Here is a 24,484-nt window from a genome sequence, read left to right on the forward strand (position 1 = left end):
GAATTGAAGTGCCCCCTGTGTAATTTCTCGAAACGAACATATTTTGCAAAGTGTGTAAATCGTCGTCTCTCAACCTTACTAAGAAGTAAGAACTAAACAAGGCAACGAATTCTTCAAAAAATAAAATTGCAGACACTTTCTTTCTCAGATGAAATGCAATTTTAACACGTATAAGCTCAGCTGGGTTGGCTCTCAAATATTTTATCCAAGAACGTTCAACAGCTTGCACGATGGGTTTTCAAGCTCCTACGGTCCTACCTCTTACGGATGATATTCTAGCATGGTCATATAAGGACGATTGAGCGCTCAGTCCTAGAAGAGTGTACAAGTCAGTCAGTCGCTCATGATCTCACTACCATCAGAATGCTCAAAGGCATCAGTTACATCACCCAGCTCTTCGCTCTCCCCATCGGTTTCCATAGCATCACCATCAGATTCTTCTTCGTCGTCTGTGTCCTTGTCCTCGAAGATAATTGGTGCAATCGCCTCTTCCTCGTCAGTTTCTTCATCAGCAATCTGGAAAATCTTTCAATTATTTGAAATGCCAAAAAAAAATCATGCTTTTTACAGGAAGGAAAGCTTACCTCACTGAAACGGTAATCTAGGGTGGTAGAGAGTTGAAGTGCTGATTTGAAGGTCGATGTTCTTGCATCAATAAGCTGAGAAAAAAATGCACTCAGTGCCCACAAAAGAACCTTACATATTTGCAGATATTCAAGGCAGTCCAAAACTGTAACAGTCTAGCCAATTTTTAATCCAAAACATATTTGTTTGATATACTGTAACTGCAGATGACAAAATTACGAACCTGATAGAGAGAATTGAGCAACAGCAAAGAAGACTCCTGAGAAACTATGCTGCTCATGTGCCGGCTAAGTAAAGTTTGTAGCCACGGAAGCAAACAAACCAGTTTTGCACCCCTGTGGAAGAAAAAAATCTTTTTATAAGGTTGTGATGTCATATACATGCACGCATGAATCACCAAATAATGGGGAAAATTAACTACAATAGGCTAAGCACATTACGAAGTTCTACAATCTAGTCATGTGAATAAAAAGATTAGATCGAAAATACAGTAACCAAAAATGTAAAGGTCAATGGATACATACAGTAAATGGTGTCCGACTGAAGGCATTATCAGTCAATGAACTGATGTTCTCTAGTTAATATTACACACACCAGCGCACCACATAGTTTGTCCTGAACAATGTACTGAAAATACTTGCAAAGCTTTCGTACCTAGATTGTATCAATGACACGAAAAACTTGAGAAGCTTCAGGGCATCTGCTGGTGTTAGGAGTGATATTGACTTCACAATGACCTGCATGCAATGAAACAATAAAATTATCACACAAGAGAACATATTCCGACAAATAGCAAAAAAGATAAATAGCGCCAAATCCTGACTTAGGCAGGTACAAATAACTGAAAGGTTGCAGCTAGAGGGGTAATTGGTAAAACTCAAGCTCACTTAACTATTAGGTTTGTTATGGGCCAAAAAGCAGGTCAGATCTTAGCCTAACAGATAACTTCTAGCAAGGATTGTTTATAAAGCATCCTAGCTTGACTGAATAAGACTAGAGATTCCCTCCGAAAAAAAACTCAAGGTCTAGAACATTGGTTAAGAGCAGGAATAAGGAACTCTGTTTCTTCTCTGTTATCAACAACATCACTGGTAGCAAGCAGAAAACAAAGACATGCCTTTTCATCTCTATTGTACAAGCATTTAATAACTAGGAACTTCGACGTGAAAAAATTCATGGTATGACCTGTGAAGACAAGCAGCAACAAAGGATTTGACATAACATTGCACAAAACAGAAAACAAAGACATGCCTTTTCATCTCTATTGTACAAGCATTTCAGCAATTCGGCATGATCATCAGCGCGTAAAGCTTGCTTCAGCAAAATATGGACTGAATCTGCACTCGGCGGTACTAGAGAGACTGGTTGCTCTTCAATGAATTCAGACTTGTTGAGCAAATTTAGACTTTCAAGTTTCTGCTCCATAGTTGGTTCGTCAAGATTATACTCTGGATTCCCCTCCTTGACTGTGTCTAGATGTTCCACCAAAATACAAATTTTAGTCATCAGAAAGAAAATGAAGGGCACCCTTAAATTTGTTTTTTCATGGTTTAGAACACTTGATGCATATGACTGTGTCAGGTCTGGAGGTACTTAAAATAACATGGTGATTTGTTACCATTAGTAGAATCCAGAACAGATGCTGTCCTTTTCTTTGATCTTCCTTGATCAGTTGGGTTTGTATTCTCCTGTTGATCTTGTTCACCAGCCATCCTGCTATTTCCTAGTGACATACAGAAATAGATAAACAGTTAAGATCAACAACGATATGCATCTCCACTAAGTACATAATTGTAACTTCAATAGCATAACATATAGTCGTAAAAACATATGGAGACAAAGTCCAAAATTTGTGATTCAATTTACAAGGAACCAAGACCAAACAAAAATGTCGTTAGTGTCAAAAACATGCATGCCGCAACCACAGGACATCACCTCTCTCACGTTTTGGTTTGTTATACTATCATTGGTAGACTAGTGTATTAAATCTGGCACAAAAAGTACTACGCATTTTCTGCTTTCTATATGCTGGTATCTCGCTTCCTTGCAGCTGTAAATTAGCATCTCAAAAAAAAAAAAATCCCTGTGCAACATTCACCTATAATAGAACAACAAAATAACACAGACGTTCATTGTGCCAAACTATAATGTTTATAAAGAGGAGTCACAGTGTCATACCATCAAATTAAGCCATTCATCACAAAAACCAAATAAAAAAATGTAAAGCCTTAACATTTAACATGTTGAATATAGAAGAGCAGCACTTCCATGACTTCCAAAACGCAAACTGCACAAAACTAAGGCAGGTGCAGTTACCAGGTCGACTATTGATGGCACGGTTGCTTATACTGCCTGGTTCCTATGGAAGGAGCGAAATAGCAGGACTTTTTTAAATAAGTACATTTCTTTTGTTATTGTTGCCGGCCTGGTACATAGAGCTCTTGCTTTTGTGAGAGTGGTAGCTGACGATCTTGACTAAACCTGGTCGCTGTTTGCAACAAGTCTTGTAAAATTCTGTACAGTTTCACCCTTCTATACGAATAGGCAGTACTCCTGCCGGCTTTTGGGGAAAAAAAATGTGCGTTTGCTGCTTATTGGGAAGGCAATGAAAGTACTTGATTAAGTCATAAATTATGATAAACCCTCTAGTGAACTATACTATATAAGTTTGATTCATATTTCATTAACATGTAGTCACAAGCTACAAAACATGGCAGACATGCTTCGCTGAGTGTGACATCTTTTCATCAACAAAATATAACTACTTACATGTGCTGCTTATTTGTTTTACCAAATTGGACATACATTAGTTAAGTATACGCTACCTGCTATCTAAACAACTCATATGATCTGGCAAGGAGTACTTGCGATCATAGAAAAGCCTTCAAAACGCAGTTAGTCGGGACATTTGTGAAAAAACAACTGATAATTGGATAGGTAAGTTATAAGATCAAATTTATGGGTTACAACTTACAAGATATGAATGGTCAGAAAACATCTTGCTGAACAACTGAAACTATTTTTAACACCATCAAGTTTGTTGCAGATACCTAGACACAGCTAAGAGCCAAAAAGTAAAAGCACCTCTTGCCATGGCAATGAACTAACAAAAGCAAGTGCAAATCACAAGAAATGTGGGAGAACAGACTATGCGGTTATGCAGCCAGAGCCAGGAACATCTGTCAAATTAACTTTCAGCGCTACTAAGATAACGCCCTATGCTTATTTATTGACTTTACTGTACTAACAATGATGGTTGGACATTGACAGATATATCAACAAACCTTTAGCATCTTGCTCCAAATTCGTTTTTTCCGAAGTGAATGCATCAGATTCCGCAACCAAATTGATGTCCCCGCAATTCTCACCCAATACTACAACCTTGAACTGTAAACAGCCTGGTGACCCAAACGCAACATGAATCTTAACTGTATTGTCTTCTTTGACATCACATAATTTAGCTAAGATAATTGGGATGCGGCCCTTTTTATCAGGTGAATTTTTTACTGAGATTTTGGTGGGCACTTTTTCATCTTGGGAGATGGTCTGTAAATGCCACACATAAGCAACACCTTTCTTCGATACTGCAAGAACAATTCCTCCGGTTTCATATAATGCGCTCCTTTTACATTCTACAGCCTTTGGCTGAGTATGCATGACAAGGGAGGCTGTAGAACCGATAGTGCCATTATGATGATCACAAGACCAGACTTGGACTTCTTTATTTTTATCATTACAAGAAACTGAAATCCGTGCATCATCAGACACAGATATCATCTGGATAGGGCCCTGCAATCACAATGGCATGGATAAGTGATAAAGCCTCTTTCATTACGTGGCACATCTCGGAGATAAAGAGAGAGAGCGTACATCTTCAGAAGGAATCTTCAAGATCTCCTTCTTGTCCTTCACACTAAATAATTTTGTTGTCTTACCTGAGACACCCATGAACTTCGCATCTGCAAAATCCTAAAATGTAAGTCCAGAAAATACACAGAATGGACAAGATAAATATCTAAAGAATAACGACGGAAGGTGCCATATTCACGAAAGACTGGAAATTTGACAAGACTTTGTTCCAACACTGGATAAACTAAATACATTCGAACACTAAAGATGCAAACATATAAGCTATAATTGTTCCACCTGTGTTTGTTCCTGGCAGGGTGGTATCCCAGTTTGCTCTATTTAAAAAACAATGTTTACTGTCAATTATCATACAAGCTCAAAAGGCTATTACTTTTATGGGTTAAAGAAGGTCACCCAGCCCGTGAATAGGCTTATCAGAATTAGGATCAACAAAATGTGGCCCTAATCTCCTACTCAATTCAATGCAAGAACACAAACGAGCAGAGACAAGGATTGTTGCCGCCTACAACGTACGGCTTTTCTGGTTTCTCTTCTTCCTTTTATTTCTGAAGGACTGGAACAGACTCAACAGCGCGAGCTAAAACCCCGCTGCACGATCCTACTAAATCGTGCCATCCCACGACTTGATCGTGCTGTTGAACCGGTCAGCTAACAAACTCCTGCCATCCCAAGACTTGGTCACCGACGGCTAAAACCCATCGTCACTAACTGACGCTAACTGAACTAACTGAAACTACTGACAGAGACACTAAGCTTATTGACACCTAGAACTGGAGAAAGGCTAGATTACCCAACAATCTCCTCCTAATCTAGACTTCTGTCATCTTGACCATACCAATGTGCTGGCGCAGCTCCTGGAGTCGCACTCGCCCAAGTGACTTAGTCATGATGTCTGAGAGCTGTGCCTCAGTCCGGATGAACTGAATGTCGATGTTGCCATTCTCCACACACTGACGAATGAAGTGATAGCGAATCTGGATGTGCTTGCTTCGGTCGTGAAAGACCGGGTTCTTGGCCAGCGCGATCGCTGACTTGTTGTCGACGCGCAGCTCAGTGATGCCGTCGCCGTGGCCAAGCAGCTCACCCAGCAGCCGCTTGAGCCAGATGCCCTGACATGCCGCACCGGTAGCAGCGACGTACTCAGCCTCGCAGGTCGAGAGCACGACGATCTTCTGCTTGGTTGCTTGCCAGGAGATGGGACACTTGCCGTAGAAGAACAGCATCCCACTCGTGCTCTTCCTGTCATCGACGTCGCCAGCCCAATCGGCGTCGCTGTAGCCGACGAGACGGGCTTCTTCTTCTTCCTGGCGTGCGTAGACGCACCCAAGTGTCTTGGTACCAGCTACGTAGCGGAGCAGGTGCTTGACTGCACTCCAGTGTTCGCCGGTGGGCGCCTCCATGAATTTGCTGAGGTAGTTCACCGCGAAGCATATGTCGGGGCGCGTGTGCACCAAGTAGCGTAGGCCACCGACGACGCTGCGGTAGAGAGTGGAATCCACTGCCTTACCGCTGCCCTTCTTGCTCAGCTTCAGCCGCGGCTCCATGGGCGTGGCCGCAGGGTTGCACTCGCCCATGCCCATGCGATCGAGCAGCTTCTGTGCATACGCGGCCTGGCTCAGCTGGATGTGCCCTGGTGCCTGCTTCACCTCTATGCCCAGGTAGTAGGAGAGCAGGCCCAAGTCGCTCATTTTGAAGAGCTTGGCCATCTCCTCCTTGAACGACTTGATCTCCGTCGTGGCCGTGCCCGTGACGATGAGGTCGTCGACGTACACGCCAAGGAGCAGCCGCTGGCCGTGCTTCTCCCTTGTGTACACGGCGTGCTCTGACGGACACTTGACGAAACCGAGCGTGGCGAGGCTGTGATCCAGCTTCGCGTTCCAGGCGCGTGGGGCCTGTCGCAGCCCGTACAGCGCCTTGTTCAAGCGAAGCACCTTGCCTTCCTGTCCGTGTCGAACGAACCCGGGCGGCTGTGTCACGTACACCTCCTCCTTGATCTCGCCGTTGAGGAAGGCAGATTTTACGTCGAGGTGGTGCACCTCCCACCTCTGCTGTGCGGCGAAAGCGAGAAGGAGACGGACGGAGTCGAGACGAGCAACAGGCGCGAAGACCTCGTCAAAGTCGATCCCTTCCTTCTGGACGTAGCCCTTTGCCACGATCCGAGCTTTGTACTTCAGGATCTGGCCACGCTCGTTCTTCTTGACCTTGTACACCCATTTGAGCCCAATTGGGCGGTGGCCTTTTGGTAGGTCAACGAGCGCCCACATCTCGTTCTCCTCGACGGAGGTGAGCTCCTCTGCCATGGCCTTGGTCCAGCTCTCCTCCTTCAGCGCCTCAGCCACGCACGACGGCTCCTCCGGCGTGGTGAGTAGCAGACGCTCGGCGAGCCCAGGGGCTACGAGCCCTGGTCCCAGCAGGTCAGCGACGCGGCGGTACCTGTGCGGCTCGCCACCATCCGCAGCGTCGAGGAGCTCTGGATCAGCTACCAGGGGAGGCGTGGCGAGCTCAGCAGGGTGCTCGTGCGCTTCTTGAGCTTGTGGAGGCGTGGCTGGGGTTCCTGGGTCCTCCCAGTTGCAGGTGTGCTCGCTGTGCTCCTCCGAAGCGTGCGCCGGCTCCGGCGGCGCAGATGGCAGCGACTCCGTGGTGACCACGTATTCCACCACGAAGTCCTGCGACATGCTTGGCGTGCCGTCCTTCTCCTCCCACTTCCAGCTCGCCAGCTCGTCGAAGACGGCGTCGCGTGTCACATGCACGCGTCGAGTGGTGGGATCGTACACTCTGTACGCCTTTGATCCAGGCTCGTAGCCGATGAACACCATCGGCGTGCTGCGATCGTCCAGCTTGCGAAGGAGTGGGCGGGCGTTCTTGACGTGCGCGATGCAGCCGAAGACGCGGAGGTGCTCGACGGTGGGCTTCGTCCCGTGCCAAGCCTCGTACGGGGTCATGCCGTCCACAGAGCGGGTGAAGGCGCGGTTCAGCACATACACCGCTGTGCTCACCGCCTCTCCCCAGAAGTAGTTTGGCATTCCCTTGGCTTTCATCATGGACCTCGCCATGCCCACCACTGTCTGGTTGCGACGCTCCACCACGCCGTTCTGCTGCGGCGCGTATGGTGCCGTCAAGTGTCGCTTGACACCAGTGTCCGCGAAGTGAGCAGCGAGTGCCGCCGAGGTGAATTCTCCGCCGCGGTCCGTGCGCAGCGTCCGGAGCCTGCAGCGCCCCTCCGTTTGCGCTTCGGCCTGGAAGCGCTTGAGGGCCGTCGCTGCTTCGTCCTTCGTGGTCAACAACGTGAGCCACATGTAGCGACTATAGTCGTCGACGAGGAGAAGGAAGTAGCGCCGCCCAGCTGGTGTGGGAGGGGAGATGGCTCCGCACAGGTCTGCATGCACCAGTTCGAGCGGCTCCTCCGCTCTGAACTTTGCTTGCTGCGGGAAGGGCGTGCGCCGCTGCTTGCCGGCGAGACATGCTTGCGTAGCTCCCTGTGGGTTCGACCGCTGGCAGCCCGCGCACCATGCCCTCGCGCCCCATCTTCTGCAAGGCATCGAGGTGGATGTGGCCGAAACGCTCGTGCCACCGCCAAGACACCGTGTCGTGGCGGGCGGCGAGGCAGGTGCCCACGACAGGACGCAGGGTTAGCTTGTACAGCCTGTTCGGCGCGCGCCGGACCTTGACGATGAGGTTGCCGCACATGTCGTGGATCGTGAGCGTTCCGTGCCTGATCCGTATGTCGCAGGTGAGCTCGTCCAGTTGGCCGAGGCTTACCACGCTGCTCCTGAGCCTCGGGATGTAGTAGACTCCGAGAAGACGCGGTGCTCTCCTCCATCGATGGAGAACGCAATTGTCCCGCGCCCCATGATCTGGACGACGGAGCCGTCGCCAAACTTGACGCTGCCGCGCACCGACTCGTCCAGCTCCATGAAAGCTGAGCGATCGCCTGTCATGTGATTGGACGCTCCAGTGTCCAGGAACCACACGGAATCGGCTGCGCCGCCGTCGTTGCTTGGGACGACCTTGGCCTTCTCCTGGTTGAGGAAGACAAGCTCGCGCGCTGGTGTTGGGGGCGCGACAGGGGCAGCTGGCGGCGCCTCCACGACCAGTGCCATCGTGGCACTTGGCAGCGCAGGGGCGGCAGGCGCTGGATCGAGCACAACCTCAGCCAGCAGCATGACGGGGTCGCCCTCGTCATCCTCTTGGACCAGGTGTGCTTGCGCACCTTCGTCCATCTTCTTCTTGCAACAATCGCGAGCCCAGTGGCCCTTCTTGCCGCAGTAACGGCATTTGTCGTCCTTGGATGGGCCGCCGCCGCCGCGCACGGCGTCCTTGCCGCGGCCGTTCGGGCGATTCTTGTTCTGCCTGCCACCTGAGCCGGATCCTTCTGCTCCGTGCTGGCGGCTGGCAGCGCGTGCGCTCCACTCCTCCTCCGTGAGGAGCAGCTGGCCACCGGCATCTTGGTCTGGCTCGCCACGTCCCTCGGACGCCACCAGACGCCCGCTCAGCTCCTCGATCGTGATCTCCTTCAGGTCAAGCAAGGTTTCGATCGAGCAAGCCATCTGAGCGTACCTTTTGGGGACGACGCGCAGGATCTTGGACACGCCGTCGAGCTCAGAGGTGGTGTCGCCCAGGGACTGCAGCTCGGTGACGAGGCTGGAGACGCGGATGGAGAAGTCCTCGGCGTTCTCCCCGCTCCCGAACGCTGTGTTGTCGAAGTCCTTGCGGAGCTTCGGCGACGCGCCTCGCGGACGCGATCGACGCCGACGCGCATCGTCTTGATCGTGTCCCGTGCGACCTTGGCGTTGTCCTTTGCAGCGAGGAGCTGCACCATCTCCGATGGCACCGAGCTCGAGGATGGCGCCGAGTGCCCGCCTTCCCGTCGCTCGGGTGCATCGTCCGCGTCGACAGCCTTCCCACGAGCCCGCGGCCCGGAGCTTGACGCGCATCAGGATTGCCCACTCCGTGTAGTTGGTCTTGGTGAGTGTCGGCCAGGACGTGGAGCCGCCGCTGCCACCGTCCCGCACGATCGTCTCCCGCACAACCACCTCGCCGCCACCGCTCCTCCTTCCCCTGCTTCGTCCGCGGCTTTGCGAGCGCGCGCGAAGAGGGCTCCTGGCTGCGGCGGCGCATGCAGCCGCTGCATCTGCCGGCGCTGGAGGTGCCGGCGCTGGAGTCCCAACCATGGGGTTAGGCTCTGATACCACTTGTGGCCCTAATCTCCTACTCAATTCAATGCAAGAACACAAACGAGCAGAGACAAGGATTGTTGCCGCGTACAACGTACGGCTTTTCTGGTTTCTCTTCTTCCTTTTATTTCTGAAGGACTGGAACAAACTCAACAGCGCGAGCTAAAACCCCGCTGCACGATCCTACTAAATCGTGCCATCCCACGACTTGATCGTGCTGTTGAACCGGTCAGCTAACAAACTCCTGCCATCCCAAGACTTGGTCACCGACGGCTAAAACCCATCGTCACTAACTGACGCTAACTGAACTAACTGAAACTACTGACAGAGACACTAAGCTTATTGACACCTAGAACTGGAGAAAGGCTAGATTACCCAACACAAAACATTAGGAGACAGAGATAATTTAGCTACGGAGAGAGTTAACGAATTAGGCAACATCGGGTTTAGTATGGAAAATGGAGATAGAGTTTAGTTTCCCATATGAAAGGTTATCATGTAACTTTTTGACTGAAGCAATGAAATAAGAAAAAGTTTTACAAGCCTGAAAGCATCTCTTCCACGTCAGGAACAAGAGCTCAACCCGGTTGAGGTGAGTGCCCTGCCCCTGGTCCTCACCCCCTTACCCTACCCAATTTATGCTGATGTGGATCAGGACAAGGTCCATAACAGCTGTACATGACGATCAAATAACATTTAAGGAAATCAGAATGAGATTCCTTCTAATGTAGCACTGCTTCACAATTAAGCCATACATGTTGGTGAAGATCTTCCCATGAATAAAACAAACACATGGAACTTTAATAGACAAATCTTTTAAATATGCATAAGGTAGGAGCACATGAAAATAAAAGCTGCACTTACCATGAGAAATTGTCAAATGATTAATTGACTTCTTCGAAGCTTTAAATGTGTCTTTGGGTTTTCCAGTACGAGTATCCAATTCACATATAACTCCATCCATGCTGGCAGTATAAAGAACACGCCCTTGTTTTGCAAAGTGAAGAGAAATTACCTTGCTAGTAGAAAGAGAAAGGCATGTCAATGTAAATGTAGGCATCATTTTTTCACAGTAAAGTCATTCTATAGGTATTTTTGAGCTAGCTGATGTTTCTTTGGCCTAACCAAATTTGGGCTTGCTTGTGATAATAATCAAATTAAGCCCATGTTACCTGCGTAAGTATGATCAACTTCACTGTGTCTTTTATTGAGTTGAAAAGAACAAAACGAAAAGAAATTCATTTTCCCTTGGACGGTTGGAGTTACTTAGGTGAGAAGCTGAGCTTAAAGCATCTCGCAATGAAAAAGAAACTGAAGATTAATCTCGCACAAATAGAGCAAAAGAACATGTGGTTAAAATGTACTCCCTCCGCCCCGAAAAGGATGTTGCGGGTTTGTCAAAATTACATCCGAATTTAGACGAACCCGCGACATTCTTTTCAGGGCGGATGGAATACTAGTTTAGCACTTTAGGAACTGGCATTAAAACATTAAGTTTTTTAACTACAAAAAGGTGCAAGGATTACCAAAGCAGATCTTTTCCTAATCAGAAACTACAGCGATGAGCATAATCAACATGGTAGGCTTATAAATAAATCAAAATGATGTTTATACCAATGATATAATAGGGACCTTTTATAACAAAATGCACCCCAAAGGTGGGAATCACAATATCTACACCAAAGAAATATTAAGTTCATGATAAGATTTCACATACCCAGTGTGAAAAACACTTCTCCATATAACACCAGTAGAATCAAGAGCTAAAACCTCGCCATTTGCAGTGCCAACAGCAGCAACAATAAGGTTGCCATCCTTTTTCTGCTGTAAAAAGCACCTCCAATCAAAAACTGAAATAATACAGCAGTATAAGGGACGACACCTAAGCTCGATGCAAAATACCTTCTTCTGAACAGAGCTGCAGGCAATGCAACTGTATGAATCATCTTGGGCTGCAACTGGATCAGTCCATTCTACTATCTTTTTTCCTCCTGTTGTACTCCATACCTTTCCAAATAAAAAAATCAAGTGAAGAAGCGGATATGTTAACATATTTTGTAGCTGTGTTCTCACATACAAGCAATTAACTTTACAGCGGAAAAAAAAAGAGAAGAGGCAGCAGCGTATTGAAAGGAAAGAACATAGAAACAAAATATGGCCCTGCGTCAGTATTGCTAGCTAGATGGGACCCCAAATGAACAGATATTTAGTTCTAACAATCTCAACCTCCCAAACATGAATCGACCAATTCCATACAAGTAACATGTTTCAAAGACCGATGGACAAGAAGAACCTTCTATAAGTTGAGATGGGGTGCTAAATATTGGCAATTATGTAATAATCCAGTAAATATCAGTTGTCACTAGAAGCAAATTCCAAGCCATGAATAGTCAGTACCATGTAAGCAGCAGCCGTACAAAAACTAACAGCACTCTCCTCGCCATTTCGAACACTCTCTACAAAATACTGACATGCAGATTGCTCAAGGGACTTTACATCTATTTACTTCGATTTTTATGTATCAACGCGGTATACCTTTTCATTGAAACGGGACACGGCAGTAATTAGTTATACATGGAAACGACACGGGGTTAAGGTAGATACTCAAAGAAGTGAAATAGCAATATGTGACAGAACCATTTAACACGGCCTACAAGCAAAACCGAACATGAGAGAAACTAGCTTCTCAGCTGTCAATCGCCATAATAAACAGAACAGGGAAGCTAGTGACCCGCCCCACCATACAGCAGTTAGGCAATACTAACTCGCATGTAACGCTACATCTGAAGCACGGCACGTCATATCGCAGCGACTCTAACACTCCAAAGCAGAGAGTTCCCCTGTTCACAGCGACCGCCTAAAGAGCTAGCTAGCCAGCACGTAAGAATGGGGGTTAGGAGAGGGCCACAGGGGTTGGGGATAGGAGGGGCGTAGCGAGTACCTGGACCTGCCGGTCGGCTACGGCAGCGAATAGCTCTCCGTCAGGGGAGAAGGCGACGGCGTCGGGCGGCGGCGGGGCTGTCGCCATGGCTGGCGGTAACGGCGGGCACGGACAGGAGGGAGGACGGAGGTGAGGGTTTTGGTTCGGGTGTCCCGGTCCCGTGGGCCACTCCTATTTGACGCTAAAGGCGTCAACTGGCGAGTCAGCGCATACCCCCAGGTTGCATGGGCTTGGCCCATTAACTCGCGCTTTTTATGAAAATCAAGCGTGGAATTTGGTAGATCCTTGGAAAGGCATGGAACAATTCGAATGTAAATCTATATCTATATCTATCTATACCTACTAATAAAGGAAGTAAGGTTTCTCTCCAAAATTTTCGTCCGTTTTACTATTACCCTCATTTTTCTGTCCAAATTACTTGTGTTGCCACCGCCTAAACAAATATGAAATGTTTTTCCCGATGTTGTTTCTCTACGTGAGTTCACATCCACAAAGTTTCTCTGGTCGCTCGGGCCGTACTGGGCCGTGTAGAACACAGCTGCGCTGCTGGGCCAACTGTCACACACGTTTACAAATTGTCTCATGGGCAGCACAAAACCAGGCAAGTGCCGTTCAATAATCCCACATCGTTCCCTCAAACTGATTCACGCCGACTTATAATCTTATATAGTCTGCTTCTTAGAATCAACGAGCCGTCCCTAATAACAAAGCAGCAGCCACGTTGCTCGGTAAACGTAAACGATCAGGATGCCACGCTGCATATGGCGCGCAAAAATGAAAGGAGGATTTACATGCAGAGCCAGTGGGAGAGAGATCCACGCTGCATGTGGTGTGCGCAAAATGAAAGCAAAATGAAAGGAAGATTTACATATGACGAATGGAACCAGGAAAATCCACGCTGGGTTCTATCACGCCGCAAGATCTAAGACGAGAAAATGTGAAACCCGACGATCGTGATTGCCGGCGCAGTATAGCTAATAAAACGTTTGCCAAATTAACTTACAACAACTTGGCGAAGTCCACACACAAAAAAATTAACAATAGGACTGCACCCACTATATGATTTTTTTCTTATTCTGGTATCTGCTCAAGTAATTTTTTTTTTGGAACAGATTCAAATAGAAAAAACAACATTTTCTCCCATTATACCCATTTACTAGGGTGCTCGGTAAACTCGATTACCAACCAAATTTATTGGGTGATCGGGAAACTCGGTTAACTACCATGCATTAACCAAAATCACAACTTCCTATAGTACGAGGCCTCAATGGAGGCAAAGATATTTGCAGAGTGGAACAACGCGGCGATCGCGACATAAGCCTCTGCTAGCGCTACCGCGCATATGGGTGACTTTCCTAAAGAGACAGACAAAGGAGGCGTTAGACGGCACACCAGATAGCGCAACGCTGGTGGACATGCTGAAACTAACGGGTTTTTACGGCATATTGCGGCTTACACACTATAACTCTACAACACTCCCGGTGCAACGCACGGGTATTTTTCCTAGTACCTACTAATAAAGGAAGGAAGGTTTCTCCCCATAATTTTCGTCCGTTTTTGAATTAGCCTTTGTTTTCAGTTGAATTTACAAGCAATGCCACCGCCCATGTTACATAACGATTCGTTTAGTCGTTGCACAGAAAAGATTTCGATCTCTCCCGTCTCGTGGTTGTCCTGGGCTGGGCTCCAGCAGCCCAAAAAGACCCCTGCCGAGCGCCCGTTATGGGCTTTCAGCTGATGGACCTATACTCGATTGTTTCGTACGTACCACTTCTCCCTTCGATCGCACCACACATCCAGGAGATTGAGGACCTGACAATACAACGACAACGTACCAGAGGAAAACTCTTGCTCTCCTGCATGTACACGCAATTTTGCCCGTTCCTCAAGACAAAGTTAGCTATAAATACCGCTCTACTCCCTCGAATACCACCTCAACAGAAGATTCCTTTAGACGCCGCCGTTCTACCGACTTCGTCCGATATCCACACGAGTTCTCTTGAGCAGAATTTAACAGAACGCCAACTGGCTGTGTTCCACAAGGTACGCCGTGTACTATGTTCAGTTTCTTGCCTGAGATTGCATAGATTGTAAAAGTTCGTCGATAGTGCGTGAGGTTAGTTTAGATTGGCTACATGAATTTCGAGTACAAGGTGAAAAATCCATGTGCATATATATTCGATTGCTCAATCAGTGATTTTTTCTTGCAAAGAATTAAGGTAATGGAAGGAGCAGGACAGCCCCCAGGAAGCAAAATCATTTAAATCTATGAATGACGAGGTAAGTTTTCCTTATATTCTAAGAGTTTTGTGCCGATGAAACAAGCATGCATGATCCGTAATAGCATCAGATAGTGAATCTTGGATTGCTTATTTCTTGCAGACAATTGAGGAAATAGAAAGAGCAGGACAGACACTGTGAGGAAGCAAAATCATCCGAATCAATCGATAATGAGGTAAATTTTCCATAGCTTCTATACGTTTTCTTCCAAGTGCCGATGAAACAAGCATGCATGATCCATTATAGCATCACATATTGAATCTTGGATTGCTTATTTCTTGCAGAAAATTGAGAAAACAGAAAGAGCAGGATAAATCAGCAATCAATCATCTGAATCAATCGATAAGGAGGTAAATTTTCCATAGCTTCTATAAGTTTTCTTCCAGTGAAAAAAAAACATGCTTGATCCGTTTTAACGCTTTGAAAAAAGCATGCTTGTAAGTAATTTTTCCATAGCATCTATGAGTTTTTCTGCTCAGGTGAAACAAGCATGCATTATCCGTTACCGTTATAGCATCGGATATTGAATCTAGCGAGTGCTTGTTTGTGGCAGGGAATTGAGGAAATACAAAGAGTAGGACAAACCTGTGAGGAAGAGGAAGCAAAATCATCTGAATATATCGATGAGGAGGTAAATTTTCCATAGCTTCTACAAGTTTTCTGCCGGTGAAACAAACATGCTTGTACTTGCTGAATTATAGTCCTTGTGTTGGCAGAAAATAGATTACAACATTGAAACAACCACGGATGACGATCTTGGTAACCCTATCAAAAGAGCGAAGTGTTCAGAATCACCTACATTCTCGACCTCATCTCTGGTTTCTGAATCCAGAATCAATTAGTTCAGAAGTAGAAAATCAGTCAGCATTGTCTCCGGTTTTCCAATTGATGAATGAAGAAACAATTTCAGCACATGATGATGAGCAAATATTTTCAGAAGATGGTGAGAAGCAACAAGAAAAAACTAAACACATAATAAATAGTATGACATATGATTATCTCCCACAAGGTAAATTTTAACTTTTTTTTTGTTTAACTTTTGTTAGAGATGCTTTCCAATATAACGCAAATGTTATTAAAAGCATTATATATGAATGTGCATTTATTTATTTTATTTTATTATTTTTTCAGATTATACATTGACTGATCTGGATTTATCTGCTCATTGTGTTATACAATACTCTAATGAAGACGATATACTCGTGATGATAGATGATATATATATCAAACAACGATATTTGGTGTGCCTGCTAGATGGAAACAAACTATATCTACTAGCTGTAAAAATAACATCCAAGGGTTTGTCTACGTATATCAATTTAAATCGGCTTACCAAATGCAATATACTGCAGTTCAGTAAGTGTCTTAATCATGCGAAACTAAGTAAAAGAGCTACACAGATAGTACAACTCAAACGTGAAAGTACTCATTCCATATTTTTGTGGCAGATCAAGCAAATCGATAGTTTACTTAGCGCACCTTTTTACCTTACACATACTCTGCCTCAAGACAGAACTAAAAACTACAGTAAAAAACGAAACCATAGAAGTATAGATGAGAACTAGCCTAACATCCAACAATACAAAGTAAGCTAACGTACCAGACAAAGAATGCGGGCAAGAATGGATCATACCGGTAGTACTAACCGCAAGTAACGCCGAAATTCCATAGAGATGGCCCTCGAGTGCCGCCTGTTGCGCCGCCGAGAGGAATCCGAGACTCAATGGAAAGCAACTTCAACTCCAGAAAGGCGACATCCACCTCACGGCAGACCACAATCAACCGCATCAACCAACCTCGAAAACTTTCCAGGACCATGATGCACGCCCAAGTCAAGAAAGCCAACAATTAACTCAGGAGAATCGACTCCAGCCACAAATAGCGACAAGCAGCCACACGCACTCAACTATTGGCGATTTAATCCAGGCAATTTGCTTCACAAACACACAAAATTAAAGGAGATTTGCAGTAGTAGCTTCCAATCAATAGAGCTACCACAAAGGGGATAAAGGTGAGGGCGGACAATAAAGGGAAACACCCAGCGGGGAGGAGGTCACGGACCCATGGTAGAGAAAGGGGAATGAACTCGTGAGAACAGGGGAAGGGGATTAGGGGAAGGTCGGGAGAGAGTCGGACCGAGAGAGAAAGTCGGGGAAGGTGACAAGGCACGGGTGCGGGAATTAAAAATTGAGGCTAAAGAGTGAGCAAAGATTAAAAAAATACCTACAATGCACTTATTAAACTAGAAAACAAAATCTATATTCGAAACACAAAAAATGGTCGAGGGACATGTTTCCTTCGTGCCGTGTTTGGAGGACGTCACTCCCCTGCCGCGTCCCCAAAACTTTAAAACACTTGTATTTTTATTTTAATAGATAGAAGAAAACTACGAACTAATATTGATGTACTAATATTTAAATCGGTGCAACATAAACAAATTACATATAAAACTTCAAAAAAAAATAATCAAATTACATATAATTTTCCCTTCCCAAGACATCTGCACTATCGCTACGTACGCGGCGGTTGCGTCCGAGCCACTAATGCATCGGGCTCGCGCCTCCTCGCCTCTCATTTCGTTGTGTTCAGCGTGCACCGAGCGTCTCCGTGTAGCGGGGATGGGCTCGGGGTGTCGGACACCGTATTGGGCCGCGCCGGACAAAAAGGCCTTTGGGGCGCGCGGATGGAAACGATACCTTGTCCGATGCGCCCCAAATCCCTTTGGGGACGCAAGTGGAGATGCTCTTAGGTTCCATTTTCCTCCCTCAACGGCCGGCAAGTCTTGGGTTTCTCCACCTCCTGTCGACCGGTACATATGGTTCGATATGTACTCCTCTAACGAGAGAGAAAGCCTCGTTACTCACGGAAGGGAATTTCATCGGCTCTCTAAGCAAAATTGCAAAGAAGTTTCTTTGCCTCATAATTTTTTGGTTTCCCATCGACAAATGTCATAATAATGAGATAATAATGAGAATGCAATCGAATTCCAACATTTGCTCCACCCGATGCAACGCACGGGCATTTTTACTAGTCTATACCTAATAATAAAGGAGCTAAGGTTTCTGCCAAAATTTTCGTCCAACTTTATTTTGGACCGTTTTGCCCTCCCACCACACAGCAAATAACCCACCACCGCCACGGCTAAGTGAAAACGTTTCGATTCTGTTCTCCTCCTTCCACACTGTTCGGACCCGCAGTTTTGTCCACGCTTGGGCCATGATGGGCCACGAGCGCTCCAGCTCCGCATCCCACCGATTATAACCACGTAACCAATATCTAATCAAAAGAGATGTCTAAATTAGTACCACCTCGCCTCTTTACGCGGAGTTTTGCCTGTTTATATACTCAGGTTTCGTGGATGTCAACAGGTCGCCGAGGAAAGCATAAGAAGCAGCAGATCTAAGCGGCCAGGACAAATCGAGGCGCGTCCCCGCGCCCTCCTCTCCTCTGGCCGAAGATCGAGGCGCGTCCCCCGCTCGCTCCTCCGCCAAGCTCCTGGACTCGTGGGCGGCGGATTGAAGGCCGGAGGAGTAGCGTGCCGAAAACGCCTGCTCCAAGCTCCTGGGCACGCCCCTCCGCAAGCTCCTCCTCCAGCTACAGGTGGGAGGAAATCAGATGGGGAGGTGTTGAAGGGGATCCTGGCCAGCCAGGCGGCCACGGTGGTGATGGGATCTTGGCCGGCCACGCCGGGGATGGGAGGAGGCCGGTGGAAGAGGAAAATGGGGAGGGGAGTGCCGATAGCAGAGGTGTGCAGGGGGTGATGGGCTCCAAAGGGGATAAGTGGGTCACGGCAGGGGTAGAGATGCAGCCAGAGAGATATGTGCTGACAGCGAAAGAATATAGATACTGTGATTTCATTCATGCTGTGAGGATACAATAATACTCTAAAGCAGTGCTAAACAGTAAATTAGAGAGGCCACTTGCAAAACAGCAATCAATTATGCTAGCATGTTAGGATAAATTATGTGTATGCAAATCAATCTCTCGATGATCAAGAAACCTGCGCCGCGGTTTCATCTTCCTGACACTGTCCAATTAACGAATGAAACAGGTGATCCATCAATCGGTGTTGGTTTGGAAAATGATAGAGAGCACACACTAGCCTTTGTGTTTATGATTGCACAGTTCTGTTGTGCTGCTGGCCTGCTGATGCACCCATAGGCCGCCAGGAGCACCGCGCTGATCATCCTCATCTAGCCGCCAACTATCATTTTTTTGTGAGCAGTGTTGTCTCCCCACGACTTCCAAGCTCAGGGACATCCTAAGGTCGAGCGTCTCACATGACACCTCTGTCACTGCAACCAAACTTGTCGAGCGGTGCTAGCGTGATGGGAACGCGGCACGCGATGAACAGACATTCGGCGCGCGTCGGATCGATAAGGTCACGAAGATGTGGATGGGAGATGTGTATTGCCGGCGTTCATCCGGCGATGATATCCTATAGGCAGTGTTGAGGAGGTAAAACTACACATAATTTTTACTATTATTTTATTCTTTACATGTCATTATGCTACAATGATAACAATTTAACAATTTATTACCCGGTGCAACGCACGGAGCACTGGGAGAGAAAACATAAACTTTTATGAGAACCAGCACGACTACAAATTTGCTCTAAAATCGATTGACACGTGTAACCTTAGCCTCAGTTTGCCCTTTTCATTACCCCCGATAGAGCATAAGTGGCAGCGAAATCGAACAAAGGTGTTAAATTGAGCTAGCCTCATTTTGTAAAACATACTTTCGATAAAATCTGAATTTTCCAAGCAAGAAAAATTAAAGGTCAAAGGAGACACATAAGTTATTTTCGGCAGAGTGCTGCCGTTTCCTTTAGTAGAATAAATTGGTGCTCTCATCTGTAGCAAATGCATCATTCTTATTATCCTTCAGATTCCCTCATGATGCAATAGGTATGCTGATGCACTTGCTGGTTTAGCAGATTGCTAGTGCCATCGGAGCTGATGTTGCAAACCTTGTGGCAGTGCATGACCGGAGCCATTTTAGATTTCGGTCTAAAACCATTGGGACAATGACGCTGCCAAACTCTTTAGTGCCATCGGAGCTGATGTTCTAGACCATCACGTTCTTGGTGCATACATGCACATTAACAATGATGCAAATTATCCACAGTAAGCAGCCAATCACATGATGAAACGAATCCTCCATGATGAAACGAATCCTCCATGAGAAATCTGTTTACCCTGCTCCCTCCATCGCAGGCTTCTCCCGATTTGGCCATCAAATGCACCCCGCTTCTGCACCCCATCGCTGCACCCTCTGAACTGATCTGCTTCTCCGGCCAGACACCGCCAGGGTGCTGCTATATCATGTCCTTGCACATGCTGTCGCATTGCTGCTACGCGCTGGACGGAGGAATCAGGGGCGGTGAGCGCACCGGCCGGAGGAAACAGGGGCGACAGAGGAGTTCTAGTTGAATCAAGGGCGGTGAGCGGCCGGAGGGCCGGAGGAAACGGGGGCTGGCCAGTGATTCACATTAGTTAGACCCGCTCGATCTGATCTCAGCCCTGGTACTGAATTTGTCCTGCGCTAGCTAGCCGGACTGTCGGAGAGCGCCTCAACCCAAACGCACGCGAGACCAAGGTTCAGATCTGCAGTAACAGCCGTGCCCTTGCTGGAGAAGAAGCATCATCATCGCTCGCGAGATCGCCGGACCAGATCGGGCGGCCAACAGCTCCACGCCCGCACCGCCCCCCTCATCCACGCCCGTAACAGCTTCATGGCCGCCAAGCTCGTCTGCCCCTTGCCGACCTCGGCTACCTCCGCCGCGCCCGCGCTGAAATCCGGGACTTCCGTTGCCTTCTAATTTGTGCAATCTATTTGATTGAAATTTTTGTTCGATTTTTGTGGGAATCGATGTGGAGGAGTCGGGCTATATATATAGTTGGATTTTTTGGGGAGCAATCGAATTTGCACCGAACACGCGTGTCCTCGTGGACGCGATGCAGGGAAGGAGCCAGAGACGGAGGTGAAATGGACGCCTAGCTCTTCGCGGAGTCCCTGTGCTACACGGATGCGATGGAAGAAAGATCAGGGAGAGAAAAATAGAAACCAGACGGTACGGTGGTAATTGTGCGTAATATGCGATTTGGTGGGAGGGCAAAACGGTTCAAAAAAAAGCGTTGAATGGACCCACAAAGCAGAAAAATCCCGACTATTAATAGAGCTAAAGTGAATTTGACAAAGGAAAGTATGTCGACAAGGAAAATAAAAGGAGAATGGCGACAGGAGAAGTTATTTGAATACTTCGGGAGCCTTTGGTCAGAAACAAGTTTTTGTCCAAATGCTCGGGGGCTACTTCGATAAAAGTAAAATTTCGACAAAGGCAAATATAGAAATTGCGGGAGCCTACAACCAAGCACAAGTTCTTAGCTGTAGCCTCGGGGGCTACTCCCATCGGGAGCGCTGTTCGTGCACCCGAGAGATATAAAAAAAAAAAGAAAGAGAAGAAAGAAAAGAAAGAATATCGGGAAATAATGGCAATATAGCGACAAGGTGGACTAAAATGTTGAGCCTACAACCAAGCACAAGTTCTTGGCTGTAGCCTCGGGGGCTACTCCCATCGGGAACGCTGTTCGCGTGCCCGATGAAATTTAAAAAGAAAAGAAAGAAAGATAGAAAAGCAAGAGAGTATATTTCGAGTTATAATTAACTCTACATATACTCCCATCGGGAGATTAATATAAGTCATATTTGACTCGATAAAATGTGCCATTCTAACAGCCGGAAAAGCACTCGACAATATATTCTCAGAACGCCAAAGTTGCGATCAATTTCTGAATGCCGCAAATTTGCGAAGGTAAGACCCCGGATCCATTCGCTGGGCGTAGCATCGCCGAAGACCGCGCTCTGCTACTTTTATCCGTATCAACGAGATACGAAGAAAAATCCTAACGGACGCGTTAGGTACTCGATAAATTTAACTCGGGACTCGACGAATGGTAAGACCTTAAGCGGCACTCGTCGAAGTTTACACCGAGTATCCCGAGATCATGTCCAGGGACGTGATCTTGAAGTAGGTTTTTGCGGATTGCCACTAGAGCGGTTAACTAGTACCGATCCGTCGGATGAACTAGCCCCAACTACCAATATCCCTGTACAATATAGAAATTTATATAAAAAAATATGGAAAAGTTTAAATTGTCGAATAAAAATAAACAGTGGAGATTTTCCCTGACTCTACGATTCAAGCAAAATCTCGCCGGATCCTGGGAGCCCTAGAGGCACAACCACAACTCATTGTAACAACGCGAAAGCGCCCAGATAATTCCGGCATAGCGACGATAGGCCCCGTCATCGTGCGGTGTTCCGAAGCTGGGTAACTCGCGTACCACCGTCCCGTATGCACTCCGCCCTATGGCCCCTACTTCTTCTCCCCTCGTGAGGATCCCTCCTCCGAGGTACCGTCGATTAGGCAACGACGGCTTGGCGCCCACCGTGGGGCCTGCGGCGTCCGGAGGCCGGAACCGGGAGGGTTCCGCCATGGGAAGCTACGACGACACCATCGCCGTGGGGCGTGTCCTTTACGCCGGAAGTCCGCCGATCGTCCCTCCGGATGAGTGTTGGATTCCGGCTAAAACCGACCCCGTCAAGCTCTCCATCGTCCCGGTTGGCGGCATACACATCTTCATCGGGGAAACCGTCGATTCCGACGGAAACCCACCGGTAAGTAGCGCCGACGCGACCGCCGCCGAGCGAGGACGCGGTCGCGAAGATCCGATCTCGAGACGCAGGAACTTCCCGAGCGAAGATTCCGCCTTAGATCCGAAAAAGTTAAAACCCACCCAATCCGCCCCGAGCAGGAAATAACGGTGGAAGACCAATGCGGATCCGCCCGGGTCTCCCAGGTGTTAGAGAAGCAAAGGTGTCACTTCGTACACTTCTTGGCCCATACCGCCGGAACCGCCCCTCAAGAAGCCGGAGCCTGGTCCCGAGCGGGTCGTGGCCCCGAAAACAACGCTGCTCCGGATCGAAGAGGTCTGTCGGAGAAAGCGGAACTCCGAGCCGAAGAGTCAATTTTGGGAAATCTAAGCCCAATTTCCGGAGACACCCAATCCATGGACACCGAAGAGTTCGATCGCAAGGTGAAAGAATATGGATACGGTGAACAGCCCGAAGTTGATTCCGCCCAGCCAAAGCGGTACTTGCAACCGTAGCGGCGCCGAGAGAAAACGGATCGAAGAGGCGGGCACCCAATCCGACCCCCGACCATCCCACCACGGATCTCCGATGTCGCGGGAGCGGCCCGTAGGGATTCTTCCTCGGAGAGCCTCCTGTCGCTTGAAGAGATGGTCGCACAAGCAGGCATGGATGCGGTTTATCGCTCGGATATTCTTAACAAACCCATCACTCCCGAAGACGTAGAAGCTTTAGAAGCTAAAAGAGTGGAGCTGCTGGCCACAGCCAAGAAATTCAAGGTCACCGCAGCCGCCATGCTGGAGGAAAGGAAGCACGCCGCAGTTTTTGTGGAAGACTTCATCCAGCGTGAGCAGGAGGTGGACGAAGGATTGGCAAAAGTCAAGGAACTCCGAAAGCATTGGGAGGACAAGATCGTTGAAGCTCACCAGGAGGTCGAAAAGGTCCGGCGTGAGATGATAGCTCCCCGCAAGATCACCTTCGCAACTCCAACGGAGCAGCAGCCGTTCGCAACCCCAAAGGACAATATGACGAAAGCTGCAGAGATCCTGAAGAAAAGTAACGAGGACATTGACATCGACTACGTACGCACGCTCGTCGCTTCAGCGGTTAAACAGCAGAGCAAGGCAGACACTTCGCGCAAGTTGGAATCTAACCTGGAGCATTGCGTCTCCACTGCGCAGAAGGACGCCCACGACAATCGCCATCGAGATGACGAATCGCGAACCGGATCCTCGGAACGAAGAAGGAAAGTCAGGGAACACCCAAATCCGATCCCCGTACCATCAAAGACGCCACCGTCAGATCCGAGAAAGGGAAAGGATGCACTCCCACCTCCAGCCCATATATGATCCCTTCCATCTAAGCGTGATTCTCCCAGAAACCCTAGAAAAAGATTAATTTACCTTCTCATCTTTGGATTGACGAGGAGAGCTATCGATCTGACTCGGGCGGCGATGTCGCTAATACGGGCACCTTCGATCCTCTGGTCGCACGTGACTCCTCCCCGCGCTGCCGCCGATGGCTACTCCGCCGGCGTCGTCTTCCACTCCAAGACCGCCTGGGACAGCACTGGGAGGCCCAACGGAACGCCTCTAGCTGCTAGCCGGTTCCGAATCTTCCCCTATAATAATCTGGCCTCTGGTCGTCCAATTGGGAAGGGGAAAGACCCTGATTCTCTTTGATCTTGGGAGAGAGGACAAGCACTTTGCCTACGCCTTCCGTTCAGTGAAGTCTCCGATCAGCCAGTTTAGGAGGAATCATCGGTAGTGCTCGGTTTAAGTGGATTTGGATGCAATCTTGTTTGGAAAATTTAATCATAAGTGAAGGTTAGTTGGCGCTCTTACACTGTACCAGGACACCTTTACATGCGATGAATCGAAACACGGCTGTAGAATCAGTTTCTGAATTTGGACTATTTATGAAGAGAACCCAATTTACACGTAGCTGCTTCTGCTCCATTGACTCCAGCATGAGTACC

General features: G+C 47.7%; 1 protein-coding gene across 2 annotated transcripts; it reads right to left on the minus strand.

Moving 5' to 3' along the window:
* Positions 1 to 258: 258 nt before the first annotated feature.
* Positions 259 to 12,669, minus strand: LOC124661292. 2 transcript variants are annotated; one of them, XM_047199158.1, is made up of 12 exons: positions 12,571 to 12,669; positions 11,532 to 11,636; positions 11,347 to 11,450; positions 10,494 to 10,648; positions 4,456 to 4,544; positions 3,870 to 4,374; positions 2,204 to 2,308; positions 1,837 to 2,057; positions 1,240 to 1,322; positions 809 to 920; positions 585 to 659; positions 259 to 516 (listed from the first exon to the last, which is right to left on the minus strand). In XM_047199158.1, the coding sequence occupies exons 1-12, from the start codon at positions 12,655 to 12,657 to the stop codon at positions 334 to 336; spliced, it is 1,824 nt and encodes a 607-aa protein (XP_047055114.1). In that variant the 5' UTR covers positions 12,658 to 12,669; the 3' UTR covers positions 259 to 333. The 2 variants fall into 2 exon arrangements, with proteins under 2 accessions (XP_047055114.1, XP_047055113.1); XM_047199157.1 differs by having other exon boundaries at positions 11,347 to 11,453.
* Between the last annotated feature and the right edge of the window lie 11,815 nt (positions 12,670 to 24,484).

The sequence above is a fragment of the Lolium rigidum genome, chromosome 6 (genome assembly GCF_022539505.1).
Source record: "Lolium rigidum isolate FL_2022 chromosome 6, APGP_CSIRO_Lrig_0.1, whole genome shotgun sequence".
NCBI lineage: Eukaryota > Viridiplantae > Streptophyta > Magnoliopsida > Poales > Poaceae > Lolium > Lolium rigidum.

Excerpts from the sequence above, each read along its gene's own strand:
- LOC124661292 (XM_047199157.1), bottom strand. The coding sequence starts at position 12,657 with ATGGCGACAGCCCCGCCGCCGCCCGACGCCGTCGCCTTCTCCCCTGAC. Across the intron at positions 1,323-1,836 it reads TGTACAATAGAGATGAAAAG|GTCATTGTGAAGTCAATATC; the intron begins GCATGTCTTTGT and ends CATTGCATGCAG. Across the intron at positions 517-584 it reads TAGATTACCGTTTCAGTGAG|ATTGCTGATGAAGAAACTGA; the intron begins GTAAGCTTTCCT and ends AAGATTTTCCAG.